General features: G+C 44.2%; 1 protein-coding gene across 1 annotated transcript; it reads left to right on the forward strand.

Annotated features, from left to right (window-relative positions):
* The first annotated feature begins 1569 nt into the window (after positions 1–1569).
* LOC121532514 (VPS10 domain-containing receptor SorCS3-like) lies at positions 1570–15855 on the forward strand. Its single transcript, XM_041838318.2, has 8 exons — positions 1570–1604; positions 1688–1801; positions 2687–2858; positions 6458–6644; positions 8734–8867; positions 11191–11314; positions 11813–11925; positions 15709–15855. The coding sequence occupies exons 1-8, from the start codon at positions 1570–1572 to the stop codon at positions 15853–15855; spliced, it is 1026 nt and encodes a 341-aa protein (XP_041694252.2).
* Positions 15856–16075: the final 220 nt, after the last annotated feature.

Below are 16075 nucleotides of genomic sequence, written 5' to 3' on the forward strand. Positions count from 1 at the left end.
ACCTGTGCCGCTTCCTGTGTAAGGCAGGGTCGTACTCTCCGAATGTTGTAGAGCATGAACCTACAGGATCGGGTCACCGCCTTGATGTTAGCGGAGAACGACAGGGTGTTGTCCAGGGTCACGCCAAGGCTCTTCGCACTCTGGGAGGAGGACACAACAGAGTTGTCAACCGTGATGGCGAGATCATGGAACGGGCAGTCCTTCCCCGGGAGGAAGAGCAGCTCCGTCTTGCCGAGGTTCAGCTTGAGGTGGTGATCCGTCATCCATACTGATATGTCTGCCAGACATGCAGAGATGCGATTCGCCACCTGGTTATCAGAAGGGGGAAAGGAGAAGATTAGTTGTGTGTCGTCAGCGTAGCAATGATAGGAGAGGCCATGTGAGGATATGACAGAGCCAAGTGACTTGGTGTATAGCGAGAATAGGAGAGGGCCTAGAACTGAGCCCTGGGGACACCAGTGGTGAGAGCACGTGGTGCGGAGACAGCTTCTCGCCACGCCACTTGGTAGGAGCGACCGGTCAGGTAGGACGCAATCCAAGAGTGAGCCGCGCCGGAGATGCCCAGCTCGGAGAGGGTGGAGAGGAGGATCTGATGGTTCACAGTATCAAAGGCAGCAGACAGGTCTAGAAGGACAAGAGCAGAGGAGAGATAGTTAGCTTTAGCAGTGCGGAGAGCCTCTGTGACACAGAGAAGAGCAGTCTCAGTTGAATGACCAGTCTTGAAACCTGACTGGTTTGGATAAAGAAGGTCATTCTGAGAGAGATAGCAAGAGAGTTGGCTAAAGACGGCACGCTCAATAGTTTTGGAGAGAAAAGAAAGAAGGGATACTGGTCTGTAGTTGTTGACATCAGAGGGATCGAGTGTTGGTTTTTTGAGAAGGGGTGCAACTCTCGCTCTCTTGAAGACGGAAGGGACATAGCCAGCGGTCAAGGATGAGTTGATCAGCGAGGTGAGGTAAGGGAGAAGGTCACCGGAGATGGTCTGGAGAAGAGAGGAGGGGATAGGGTCAAACGGGCAGGTTGTTGGGCGGCCTGCCGTCACAAGTCGCAAGATTTTATCTGGAGAGAGAGGGGAGAAATAAGTCAAAGCATAGGGTAGGGCAGTGTGAGCAGGACCAGCAGTGTCATTTGACTTAACAAACGAGGATCGGATGTCGTCAACCTTCTTTTCAAAATGCTTGACGAAGTCATCCACAGAGAGGGAGGGGGGATTCAGCAGGGAGCATCATGTGGCAAAGAGCTTCCTAGGGTTAGAGGCGGATGCTTGGAATTTAGAGTGGTAGAAAGTGGCCTTAGCAGCAGAAACAGATGAAGAAAATGTAGAGAGGAGGGAGTGAAAAGATGCCAGGTCTGCAGGGAGTCTAGTTTTCTTCCATTTCCGCTCAGCTGCCCGGAGCTCTGTTCTGTGAGCTCGCAATGAGTCATCAAGCCACGGAGCTGGAGGGGAGGACCGGGCCGGCCGGGAGGATAGGGGACATAGAGAGTCAAAGGATGCAGAAAGGGAGGAGAGGAGGGTTGAGGAGGCAGAATCAGGAGATTGGAGGGAGAAGGATTGAGCAGAGGGAAGAGATGATAGGATGGAAGAGATATGTGCAGGATATGAGGTAATTGAAGTTGATATGTGCAAATACAGTAGGTAGAGGCAAAGTGTTGATATTGATCACATTCTGTATGTGATTTGTTATAGTGATTATGGCTTTGAACGGCGTAGAGAAGAGAACTGTCTACCAGCGTTCTGGTTCAACCCAGCTGTTGTATCAAGGAGCTGCAGCCAAGGACAGAACTACCTCAACAGCACACGGTGAGTTGCACATAGGGACACTATTTTGTAGCGTTTCTATGTTGTCTATTCTAAGTGAAGGCAACCCTTTTGTATATTTCTGCTCAATGAAAAGTCAAATATTTTTCTGTGTTTTTAGAATGTTTTCCATTTCATTTTGTAAAGCATTATGTTGGTCATAATATGATAAAAAGCCTGAATAGGTATAACACATTTCAAAAGAGAACTACAAAAACACATTAAAGCTTACAGTAGCTACAGTATCTCTCTGTATAGGTTGGCCAATGCTTCATCATCTTCCCATCTTCCCACTGTAATGAAACACTGTCAGGGTGTCACACCCACTGGCACGGCTCCTAGTGTGAATAGTGATATTGGATATTTAGGCCTGAGTCATTCACCAGACAGTAGATCTATACTGAGTGACATAGTGTACTGCTGAGAGCTACAAAGCACTGTCAGGAGTCCTAGGACACAGATTAGGATGCCTCAGGATGGCTGAGGTCTGAGGAGAACGGTACATCCTTCATTTATGCATTCGCTTCCCCAAGGTTAAAAGTCAAGTTTTGTCTAGGAGTTAGTAAGCATTTTGGAGTTTTGTCAATGTGACCGACAACTACTGTACGTCTTGTGTCAAACATTAACTTTCAGTGTTAAACGTAATGTTTTGTTTAGTAGTTACTAAGCATTTTTTAATTTAGTCAAAGAATAGCAAGTCTTGTTCACTAGCTCTGTCACTTCCACAATCACTTTGAGGTAAAAAATTAAAAATATACGATTTCTTGTCAGCTTCATTGATGAACGTGACCAATACCTTAGCCTTGTTAACAAGTAGCGTCATGAAGCCATAACCTCAGTAAACCACACTAAACATGTCCTAACTCATTCATATGGAATCTTCCTAAGGTACCGAAAAGTGGTGTCCAACAACTGCATCAAGGGAGTCAAGGACATGTACACACCCAGGAAGCAGATGTGTCCCAACAGGGCTCCAAAAGGCCTTTCTCTCTCCACCAGAGAGGGCAAGCTTACCGCCGACCTGTACACCAATGTCACATTCCTGGTGCATCTAGATGAGGTAGGGCTTGGCCAAAAGCCAAAATGGCCTCCTTTTTGTATATCATTGTTCTGGGCCTTGGAGCCCAAATGGACGCCGTTGTATACATTACTGTTATGAGTTGCATTGATTTTTACCTTAAGCCATGGAATGAAAAATCAATGTGTTTTGTATTGTTATGCATGGTTGTAAAAGTAGTACTAGCATGTGGTGCACAACTCACTCAATGTAGACCTATGTTACTGAGTGAAATATTGATGTGTTTCCCATATGTTCAACATGGATGTTTCTCCAGGCATACGCCTGAAATTATTTCCCTGTTATGTCATCCCATATACACCAACTGCTGAAAGTTTAGTAGTAACTTGTAACATAACATCACCCACACACAGCTACAGGCACTGAGCCCCAAGCCCGGAGACAGAGTAAGAGCTAAAGACCTTGGAGAGTGATGCACCCTGGAGACCCTGTTATAGAGTGATAGACGCAGAGTAGCCTCCTTCCAGGGCCAGGGCCTTACCTTGCTCCCCTTACTCCGTAGACACTTTTAAACCACATCACATTACATTCAGGTGGAATAAGTGTGGTAGCGCTCTGCTCTGTACGGTTGTGCTTTCCACCTGCACTGCTGCTGAGAAGTAAGTGTCTCTTCCACGAGGTCTCTCCCGGGACAAGCTGTCATATTACAGTGTGATGAGTTGAGGAGACTAATGGAGGTGAAGAATCCTCATGGCGTTGGGTCTTATGCATTTGGAAAATCCTTCGCTCCCGTTGAATTCAGACTTTAATTTATATTCATGAAGCCCAAGATGGCAGTATTTCTTGGGGAGAGCAAATGGGCCTAAATATTTAATGTGTTCATGTCACGGATTCAGCCGAGGCTGCTCCTCCTCCTTGCTCGGGCAGGCTTCGGCGTTCGTCGTCACCGGAGTACTAGCTGCTACCGATCCATGTTTCTGTGTTAGACTTGTTATGTCTTGATTATGTACACCTGTTTCCCATTATGTTGTATTGTCTTCCCTATTTAACCCTCTGTCGTACACTGTGTGTTGTGTGTGATTGTATTCGTGATCGGTTATTTCCTCCCTTTGTGGAGATTGTATATGCTCAGTTTACTTTCAAGTAAAGTACGTTTCGGATAAGCTCTGTGTCCTGCGTTTGACTTCGCCCACCGCAATTCACTGATGCCTTTGACAGCTCAGAAAATCAAAAAAAAAGGAGAGAGAGAGGTGGAAGAAAGTTTGATGTTTTGACAGAGGGATAGGATCTGTACTGTCACACGTCAACATTTCATTATCACAAAGTGACCTTATAGCATGTCATGTGTACACCAACCAGATTTACTGTACATTAGCTACCTTATAGCATGTAATGTGTACACCAACCAGATGTACTGTACATTAGCTACCTTATAGCATATCATGTGTACACCAACCAGATTTACTGTATATTAGCTCCTTACAGCATGTCATGTGTACACCAACCAGATTTACTGTACATTAGCTATCTTATAGCATGTAACGTGTACACCAACCAGATTTACTGTACATTAGCTACCTTATAGCATGTCATGTGTACACCAACCAGAACCAATGGAAGTTCTGAAAAATGCAAATCCGTCCATCTAGCTCTCCAGGCAGGCTCAATCAAACGCTCAAAGCATTTGAAAGAAAGCAAAAATTATTTGAACCCAGGTATGACACACCGTCAGCATGACAGCACTGACATCACACCGTTTACAACATCCTTAGTGTGTTGACATTCACCTGAACATGAATACATTACACAGTCCTACTGTGCCTGGATCTGAACTAACAAAACACCTTATTGTCAACCAGCACTGCTGTCCAGACCCTATTATGCGTTTCGGATTTGGTGGCCCTCTGAGTCACACACGGACCCATCGATACAAAGCTTGACATTTAGCCAGCATGTCAGCATCAGTTTAATGCAGATTAGCTAGTGATCCCAGGACACCTCGATAGAGAACTAGAAATGTCCAGAGAGTGTCAACAACGGACACCAACAAAAGCCGGAATGACATCTACGCCACCGTAGACCTAAGTGCCATTCCGAGTGCCATTTTGGCAAAGGATTGTGGGCCATTACAGTTCCACACAAAAGCCGCCACTGTTATCCATTTTCTTCCATTCTAATCTACCTTTCTTTATTCTGCTTATTCATAGTTTATCATTTTCTGGGTACAATGGCGTGAAATATACCCCCAGAGCCTTCCCCCACACACAGCAAACCCTCCCGTGTTTTCACACTCTGCTGCACTTGAAAAAGGGAGAGAGAGAGAGAGAGAGAGAGAGAGAGAGAGAGAGAGAGGGGTTGGTGCCTCTCCTTGTTTGGCTGGCGTTTGTTTTTCCATTTGTTTTGTCTTGATTGTACACACCTGGTTCCCATTACATTATATTATTTCCCTATTTAACCCTCTGGTTCCCACATGGTTTTGTGTGTGTTTGTTCTTTGTTTTGTGTCTAAGACTTATGTGAGCTGGTGTGTTTTCCCTGCGTGGAGATTAGTGTTGTTTATTTTTCAAGTAAAGTACGTCGTTTTACTCAGTTCTGTGTCCTGCGCCTGACTCCGTCCTACCGCTGCACTTTAACACTTAACAGAGAGAGAGAATAATGGGTTTTCCATTTTGCTATTGTTGTGTTTGTTAATGGACCGGAGCCCCCTCGTGCTAATGCAGTGTTACAAATAAAGATCCCAATTGCATTGCGTTACAATGTGCTGCGGGGAGGCTGGGAGTTAGTTGTGCTTGCTCTCAGGGTACGGGCGGGATAAGTGGGAGGGTTTGGTCGCAGCGGCAGCTGGAGCCACCAACAACACGTGTGGTGTTTGTATGTGTGTGTGTGTGTTGGCTGTTGATCCTAGGGAAGTGCCAGATGTAACCCCCCTGAGTAGACCTGCTGCAGATACTGTAGTGGCAGAGCACTCATACACAAACACACACAGAGAGAGAGAGAGACACACACACCTCATTAGCAGTAACAGGCAAACACGCTGCTCTCACGGTGGTGCAGAATATGATGCATCCCAAATGCTTCGGCTGGTTCTGACTGCTTTTGTCTGTGTGTGAATGTAACCCAGCAGTCTGTTGACTAGTGTACCTGCCACCCTACTGTCTCTTGATTACTACACTGCCTCCACCTCCCTGTGGTTCTCTCTCTCCATCACACACATATACACACGCACACACAACACGTACGTGCACATAAACACACACACACTCACGCCACAGGAGCCAGACACTCCCAGTGGTGTTATATAACATGTCAGACTCAGGATGCACGCTAATGTAGATGTGTCACAACACCAGCTCTTGGACTTTTGACAAAAACAAAAGAATGATGCCCTGCCTGTGTCCATGCATGCTGAGTGCTGATTACTGAGTGGTACTGTGGTTTTGGGGCATTGTATTGAACCCCATTTCAACAAAAATATGTATTTAAGTCTAGAATAAACACAAGTACAATCATCTGGCTGGGCTCTCAAATACAATAGAATTGTGTGTTTTTAAATAATAATGATGTTTGGGACTCTTTCTTTCTTTCTGTCTTTCTTTCTTTCTTCATCTGTAGTCCTTACTTGAGACTTTACTTGCTTTCCAGGGTGACTCAATGAGAACCAACATCCAACTGGATTTCGGAGATGGGATGGCAGTCTCCTACTCCAACCTGAGCTGGATCGAAGAGGGGATCAGACACGTTTACAAGACGGCTGGGATATTCCGTGTCTCGGCCTTGGAGGAGAACACCCTGGGATTTTATACCACCACCTTGTACCTCCATGCTACATGTACGTCACCTCTATACATTCAGCTATTGTGTCAGGGCTATTCAATTCCAACCATCGAGGACTTAAGTACTTCTGGTTTTCGTTTGTACTGCACCTGTTAGAGAATTGGTCAGTTACTGTGACGTCGGCCATTGATTGGCCAGAGTAGGCGCTCACCTGGTGACCCAGGTCTGAATCAGTCCCTGATTGGAGGGAAAGGATGGAAAACAACAGTGATGTGGTTCTCAAGGATCATAATTGAATATCTCTGCCTCATATTTCTCTGTAAATAACCACCTTACTAAGTATACCGCAGTGTACAATGGAGCCAGTTATAGGCAAAGTACCAGAATGCTTTGCACATAGTACAGCACATTGATGCTGTCTTGCTCTTTTCATCTTGTAATGAACAAGCCAAATTTCAAGTAAATAATAGTGACAAATATAACATGCTTATGTCTAAAAGGCATCAAGAATTATCCAGCTCTTTGCAGTGCAGTGTTTGAATTGCCCCCTCATCTCTTGATTTGATCAAGAGACGAGGGGGTTTGAACAAGAGACGTGAAGGTGTGTCAAGGCCGGGCGTAGGTGTGGTGTGGAATCAATTGCAGGATGCAGATGCAAGTCCAAAAACACTATAATAAAGTCCACAGAAACAACGGCTATAAACAGAGCCGGTTGAACAAGGGAAAAATAAACGCACTCAGCGTAAAAGTACAACAAACGCACAACGTGCGGACTCTCTAAGAACATAGAGCACAAACTGACTGGCAACACCTGCTGACATAGAACAACTACACACAACCACAAGACAGAAACAACGAGAACTTAAAGGACACATAATCAAGACGAAATGAGCAACAGGTGTAACAAATCAGACCAAACCAAACACACACAGACACAACGAACGGTGGCAGCTAGTACTCCGGGGACGACGACCGCCGAAGCCTGCCCGAACAAGGAGAAGGAGCAGCCTCAGCCGAAACCGTGACAAGGTGCCATTAAAATGTTGTCTCTGGTCGCCACGATACTTTCAATCAGTGTACTTTGATATTTTTGATGGCATTGATTCTGCTGGTGTTTTTTTCTCCATGGTTTGGTACATTTTTAGGTAATTTACAGGGGAGAGAGCGTGCATGCGATGCTTTTAGCGATGTGCCAAGCACGAAGCTGCCACAGATTTCCAACTGGAATATTTTTAACACCAAACACAGTTTAGGGAGACTGTCCAAATGACTCACGCGCCCGCACACACACACTCAACACACACGCACATACACATCCACATAGACACAGGCATAAAAGGGACACACACAGATACACAGGCTTTCTCTCTCTGTCACACACATCACACACACACAAACACACACACACATTCACACACACCCACACACACACAGACACACATACACTGCATGCGTTTGAAAGCTAGGATAAGGATAAAGATTAGTCTCAGTTTTAAGAGGATAAGAGTTAACAGAAGCCCAGGCGGAGACGTACACGCTAGAGCGCAGAGTCAAAACAGAGTTTTACTGTTAAAATACTGTGTTATATCTCTCCGCTATAGGAAACTTCACCGCTTAGATGACGGTAATGCCACGTTCCCCACGTCAGCTTCCATTACGGTCTCAGCATGGCAGACCACAGTATTACTCACAAGGTATCACGACAAAAACATACTGGCAAGCGCAGTGTGAGGGATCTTCTTGTCTCTAATTCTTAGTTTAAGAAGGTTTCTATTTCTTTTTTCCCATGCCCCTGTAAAACTAATATTTCGATGTGCGAGTGCTTTTCATATTATAAAGTAGGTAGCCTGAAACAATATCCATGTAATTACAATCATATACTGAGTCTGAATCATTCAATACTGAGTCTGAATCATCCAGTACTGGGTCTGAATCATCCAATACTGAGTCTGAATCATCCCATATGGAGTCTGAATCATCCAATACGGAGTCTGAATCATCCAATACTGAGTCTGAATCATCCAATACTGAGTCTGAATCATCCAATACTGAGTCTGAATCATCCAATACTGAGTCTGAATCATCCAATACTGAGTCTAAATCATCCAAAGCTGAGTCTGAATCATCCTCTGTGTTTGTATCAGGTGCTGTGGAACATGTCCAGCTGCTGGCTCAATTTGTGGCCATCAAGAACAAGGAAGTACACCTAACAGCAGTGGTCTGGCCAATACACTCCAGGACTCTCAGCTACTTCTGGTGGCTTGGGAACAGCACTGAGGTAAACTGGACTTAAAACACTTGGTGTACAGAGAAGAGGGCCTAGAACCGAGCCCTGTGGGACTCCAGTAGTGAGACCACATTGAGCAGACACAGATCCTCTTCTGATGTTGTGTATAGTATACAATATACTGTACAACATTAGTAGAGGTAAACTGACACTATTCAAAATGGGTCTTACCCTATAATGCCATATACTGTACATGTACTGCAGTGGTGGCTGGTGTCATTTTAACTAAATCGGAGGACGGGATTATTGTAATGGCTGGAACGGAATAAATGGAACAGCATTTAACACATCAAAGACATGGTTTCCATTCCAGTTCTATTCCACTTCAGCCATTACTACAGTGAGGGAAAAAAGTATTTGATCCCCTGCTGATTTTGTAAGTTTGCCCACTGACAAAGAAATGATCAGTCTATAATTTTAATGGTAGGTTTATTTGAACGTGAGAGATAGAATAACAACAAAAACATCCAGAAAAACACATGTCAAAAATGTTATGAATTGATTTGCATTTTAATGAGGGAAATAAGTATTTGACCCCCTCTCAATCAGAAAGATGTCTGGCTCCCAGGTGTCTTTTATACAGGTAACGAGCTGAGATTAGGAGCACACTCTTAAAGGGAGTGCTCCTAATCTCAGTTTGTTACCTGTATAAAAGACACCTGTCCACAGAAGCAATCAATCAATCAGATTCCAAACTCTCCACCATGGCCAAGACCAAAGAGCTCTCCAATGATGTCAGGGACAAGATTGTAGACCTACACAAGGCTGGAATGGGCTACAAGACCATCGCCAAGCAGCTTGGTGAGAAGGTGACAACCGTTGGTGCGATTATTCAAATTGAAGAAACACAAAATAACTGTCAATCTCCCTCGGCCTGGGGCTCCATGCAAGATCTCACCTCGTGGAGTTGCAATGATCATGACAACGGTGAGGAATCAGCCCAGAACTACACGGGAGGATCTTGTCAATGACCTCAAGGCAGCTGGGACCATAGTCACCAAGAAAACAATTGGTAACAAACTACGCCGTGAAGGACTGAAATCCTGCAGCGCCCGCAAGGTCCCCCTGCTCAAGAAAGGACATATACAGGCCCATCTGAAGTTTGCCAATGAACATCTGAATGATTCAGAGGAGAACTGGGTGAAAGTGTTGTGGTCAGATGAGACCAAAATGGAGCTCTTTCGCATCAACTCAACTCGCCGTGTTTGGAGGAGGAGGAATGCTGCCTATGACCCCAAGAACACCATCCCCACCGTCAAACATGAGGTGGAAACATTGTGCTTTGGGGGTGTTTTTCTGCTAAGGGGACAGGACAACTTCACCACATCAAAGGGACGATGAACCGTCAAATCTTGGGTGAGAACCTCCTTCCCTCAGCCAGGGCATTGAAAATGGGTCGTGGATGGGTATTCCAGCATGACAATGACCCAAAACACACGGCCAAGGCAACAAAGGAGTGGCTCAAGAAGAAGCACATTAAGGTCCTGTGACAATCTGTGGAGGGAGCTGAAGGTTCGAGTTGCCAAATGTAGCCTCGAAACCTTAATGACTTGGAGAAGATCTGCAAAGAGGAGTGGGACAAAATCCCTCCTGAGATGTGTGCAAACCTGGTGGCCAACTACAAGAAACGTCTGACCTCTGTGATTGCCAACAAGGGTTTTGACACCAAGTACTAAGTCATGTTTTGCAGAGGGGTCAAATACTTATTTCCCTCATTAAAATGCAAATCAATTTATAACATTTTTGACATGCGTTTTTCTGGATTGTTTTGTTGTTATTCTGTCTCTTACTGTTCAAATAAACCTACCATTAAAATTATAGACTGATCATGTCTTTGTCAGTGGGCAAACGTACAAAATCAGCAGGGGATCAAATACTTTTTTCCCTGAGCCATCCTCCCTTCAGTAGACTCCACTGATGTTATATGAGGTATACATGATGTCTATGGTATTAGGTACATTGACCTCTTCTATGATCAAAGGTGGCTATGATAGAGGCGGAGCAGTTTCTGATCTTGTATTTTGTTCAGACGTCTTGTTAGTATGTCATAAGTTATTACCTTAGCTGCATTGTTTCTAGGTCTTATGGGGAGGATGATTTTTGTAGGCTTTTACTCAAGTCAGAATTTCGACCACTCTAACTACTCAAGTCAAAAGTTCTGACTACTCTAAGTGAGAAGTTCAAGGAGAAGTTGTTATAATCTGAAATGGGTTTCTTTCATGTTCCGGGGTTTTAGGTAAAGGTTTTAGGTGAAGGGATTATAACCGGATCAAAGTGTGATCGTCCATTTTGTCCATGTTCCCGCTTCCTCCAGCCGGTGATCAGCTTAGACGGGAGCATCTCATACACCTTCACCAGCGAGGGAATGAACACTGTTACGGTCCAAGTGTCTTCAGCCAACACCATTCTGCAAGACACCAAGAAGATAGCAGTCCAAGGTAAGGATCAGTATTATCTCTCTCTCTCTCTCTCTCTCTCTCTCTCTCTCTCTCTCTCTCTCTCTCTCTCTCTCTCTCTCTCTCTCTCTCCCTCTTTCTCTCTCTCTCTCTCTCGGATCTCCCTAATCAAATCATTATACTTGATGTAATGCTAATTTGCACATCTAGCAGCCATCTCACTTGGTATGCAACGTTTGAGGGTACTTTACATTTGAATATGTCAGGATAAATGTGAAAAGGACATTTCCCCAATTATCTAAGAAAGCACTTGTACGAGCAATCATCTCCCCTTGTCAAACCATGAAGACACACACACACCTCACACACACCAACATCTCTGTCATCTTTCCCACTCATCAGAAGACAGTTAGAGGAGGGACACAACCAGAACGAATGACAGTGGGGAATGAGGAGGATACCTTCAGAATAATGCACCTAGATCAGGAGCTGAATTAACGGTCTGTTTCTTTTTCTCCCCTGGTTCTCTCTCTCTGACAGAGTTCTTCAAATCTCTGCTTTTATCTTTCTCCCCTAATCTGGACGTGTTCAACCCTGACGTCCCCGAGTGGAGACAGGATGTGGGGAGAGTCATTAAGAAGGCTCTGCTCCAAGTAAGTGTGAATTCCTTCCTTCTCTCTTTTTCTCCCTCTCTCTCGTATCTTTCTATCCACTCAGGCGCTTCGGCGTTGGCCCTCGGGCTGTCCTGTGATTCTTTATCACACAGGTGTGTGAGGCTCGGCTTCTTCTTCCTCCCTCGATGCAGCTTGATGAGCACTAATAACTTATTTTCAGAAGTTGGAGCGATGAAATGCGTTCTTCGGAATAAGCTTGGAATGAAGGCGATCTTAGCCATTACCGGGGCACTGGATGTGTGTAGTATCTGCGGAGGAGAGCTAACGCTAATATGACATAGTTAAGTGTGTTATTCTTCCACTTCGAGTGGAGGTTTAGGCCTATGTCGTGCGACTTGTGGTCTCTGTGTCTTCACCAACTACACAGTGGATTTGACATGAGAGGCGACTCAGGCGAGCTAGGCTGAGAGCCAGTGGAGGGAGCTACTGTGATAGAGGTCAGGGTGAGCTTTGTGATGGATAAATTGCACTTTGTCACCTGGGAGCAACATACGCTGTATTCGGAAAGTATTCAGGCCCCTTGACATTTCCACATTTTGTTTCGTTACAGCCTTTTCTAAAATGGATTAAATCTATTTTTGTCCTCATCAATCTACACACAATACCCCAAAATGATGAAGCAAAAATAGGTTTTTAGAACTTTTTGCAAATGTATTAAAAATACATTAAAAACAGAAATATCACATTTACATAAGTATCCAGACCCTTTGATATGAGACTCGAAAAATAGCTCAGGTGCATCCTGTTTCCATTGATCATCCTTGAGCTGTTTCTACAACTTGATTGGAGTCCACCTGTGGTAAATTCAATTGATTGGACATGATTTAGAAAGGCACACACCTGTCTATATAAGGTCCCACAGTTGACAGTGCATGTCAGAGCAAAAAGAACAAGCCATGAGGTCAAAGGAATTGTCCGTAGAGCTCCGATACAGAATTGTGTTGAGGCACAGATCTGGGGAAGGGTACCAAAACATGTCTGCAGAAATGAAGGTCCCCAACAACACAGTGCCCTCCATCATTCTTAAACGGAAGAAGTTTGGAACCACCAAGACTCTTCCTAGATCTGGCCGCCCGGCCAAACTGAGCAATCGGCGGAGAAATGCCTTGGTCAGGGAGGTGACCAAGAACCCGATGGTCACTCTGACAGAGCTCCAGAGTTCCTCTATGGAGATAGGAGAACCTTCCAGAAGGACAACCATCTCTGCAGCACTCCACCAATCAGGCCTTTATGGTAGAGTGGCCAGACGGAACCCACTCCTCAGTAAAAGGCACATGACAGCCCGCTTGGAGTTTGACAAAAGGCACCTAAAGGGCTCTCAGACAATGGGAAACAAGATTATCTGGTCTGATGAAACCAAGATTGAACTCTTTGGCCTGAATGCCAAGCGTCACGTCTGGAGAAAACCTGGCACCATCCCTACGGTGAAGCATGGTGGTGGCAGCATCATGCCGTGGGGATGTTTTTAGCACCAGCCAATTGAATTGTGTTGAACTGAGGGGCACACTCAGTTATAGAAAGCCATAGCTCTAGCTTGAGTTATTAATTGCTAGGCTCAATAGAGTGTTATAGCAAGTATTTTCATACAGAAAGTTTTGTTATACAACCTTTTATTACCTAAAGTAAATACATTAAACGGTATATGGGTCTCAGGTCTCTATTGAGTTTATGAACACTAGTTAACATTTACATATGCAGTTTAATGCTATCAAACCATCCCTCCTTTCATTCTTTCACCCTTTCTCTGAAAGGAAATCATAGTAAGACTTATTCATCCATGTACTGCTAGAGTTGGTTCATAGCCTAGATATTGTGCAACAACCGCCATACAAAGTGTTATTACATTTTTTTCTTCATTTATTTTTATCTTTCTGCGGTTCGCATTCAGTTCATCATGTGTCAAGGTAAACATCTCCCCTCAATAAAGTGAAGACGATTAGAAGGAAAAGGGGCATCAACATCGCAGTTAAAGTAAGGTTCCATTAAACTGCAGTGTTGCTGTGCTACAGTACAGCTCTATGGCTGACAATAGTGAGAGCCAGGCAGGGCTGCACTTTTGCTCCTCAGCTGATTCCAACCCACCACCTAATAGAGGTTTGAATGGGGAGCTCAGTAATAGAGGCTATTTGAAGTTATTTTCAGAAGTCATTCCATCTTCGGTTTCTACGGCTTCTTCTTTACTCCACTTGCGGTACATGGAAGATGGCAGAAGACTCCCTCTCAGGTTCCAATCAATCAATCAATCAAATTGTATTTATAAAGCCCTACTTACATCAGCAGATGTATACAGAAACCCAGCCTAAAACCCGAAACAGCAAGCAATGCAGATCTAGAAGTACGGTGGCTAGGAAAAACTAGACAGTGACTGTCTGTAAATTCATATAATTTTGTATGTTTCGCGGAAGACCCCGCTGGTTTCACCGCCACCTGTTAATGCACCTCTCAGTGTGGTGCAAGAGGTTAACATGTCATCTTTTTTCCCCAAGAGAGTGCACTGCTTCTGGGCATCTACTTTTCTCTCTTGACCCCCCCTTTCCTTTCCTGGGTAACGACGGTACTTTACATCAGAGAATAAAATTATAGTTATAGGTGAATCATCATAACCTATTTATCACAACAATGTTGGAAATAATGCACTATGGAAGGAGTTATGAAGATCATAGTATCATCATAGTTCATCGTTACGGTCAAGTTCATGATGAATGAAAAACTGAATCCACATCATGGTGTGTTTACAATAGTAATTAGTAATTGACCACTGTTTATTTAGCTTTGCATACAGTAAGATTGTGAGGAAGCCGCTCCAAAAGCCTTTGCTGTTCAAATATTAAAGCGTCAAGATGAAGCCTGGCAGACGTGTTTTTTCAGCCACATTTGAGCTTGGCCAAAATTCCCTCCTAAAAGCTCACTCATCTGACTCAGTCTGACTCACCTACTCCCCTCCCTTACCCCAGATCAGATGTTTCACTCCAGCCAATGAGTTTGGGGGACATAAAATGCCAGTGCTACCCAAGCACACAGAGCCAGAAGGCTTTTTAGACTAATGAGTGATCGCAAAGAGAACAAACCGGCCTGAGTGTATTGATTTTTACAGGGGCTATTGCATCCCATCCCCTTCCCTATCCCTCTCCTTTCCTTCTATGCCTCTTTACTCTCATTGTGAGTCATTCCTTTGCTCTCTATTTGTCCACTATTTTGCTACTCAAATACTATTTTTATGCTTGATAATTAATGTGCTTCAAGTGTATGTGACTCGCCGACTACGCAACTCCATTGTCTGCCGATAGCCCCATAGAGAACCCATTAAAACATGAATGGCTTTTAAAATGGGCACTGATTACCGGTTGGAACCCCCTGCCTCATAGGTGGTCTGAAGTGGAAAAAGGCCATTATAAAGAAAAAACATTTAATAGTAGCTATTTTGAAGACCTGGAAAAACAGTTGGTTGGCAAGACCTACTTTTCCCATCAAGAAAGAAATACACTTTCGTGAAAAAAATGGCGGTTGAGATAAGAAAGTCCTTTTGTTGTTGGATTATAATCTATTGGTTTGATGACATATTGTATCATTGTTTACCTGTAGGTTGTACTGGGTTATCAACACATGTTGGTCAAGCCCAAAACTATTTTGTTGTCACCTCCCTCTCCTTTGATTTCAAACATGTTAAATATGTATATACTCTAAAAGCATTGTGTTTGACTGTAGACAAAGAATACTATACCAGTATGAACATATTGTAACAGTACTGTCCATTGTCAACAGGTGTCAGACTTTCCAAAGGATCAGCTATTGTTTGCAGTGTTTCCAGGTGTGCCAACGGCCGCTGAGCTCTTCCTGTTACCACACAAGAACCAATCAGAGGGCAGGAAAAAGAGTGAGGCGGAGCTAGAGCAGGTATGGGACAGTTAGATTGGACGCTGACATTTTGAGTGTCATTGTAATTCTGTCATGGCATATATGACTAATTGTTTCCAATCTTTCACACCAATTCACCCAATAGGATAATTACATTGTCATGGCTAAAATGACACACATTAATTCTACGCGCCCGAGTCTGACAATTGAGATAACTGAACCAATGTGGTGGGTGTCATGACAAGATGGCAAATATTATTTAAATGTGCAGCGT

Source organism: Coregonus clupeaformis, unplaced genomic scaffold, assembly GCF_020615455.1.
Source record: "Coregonus clupeaformis isolate EN_2021a unplaced genomic scaffold, ASM2061545v1 scaf0186, whole genome shotgun sequence".
Lineage (NCBI taxonomy): Eukaryota > Metazoa > Chordata > Actinopteri > Salmoniformes > Salmonidae > Coregonus > Coregonus clupeaformis.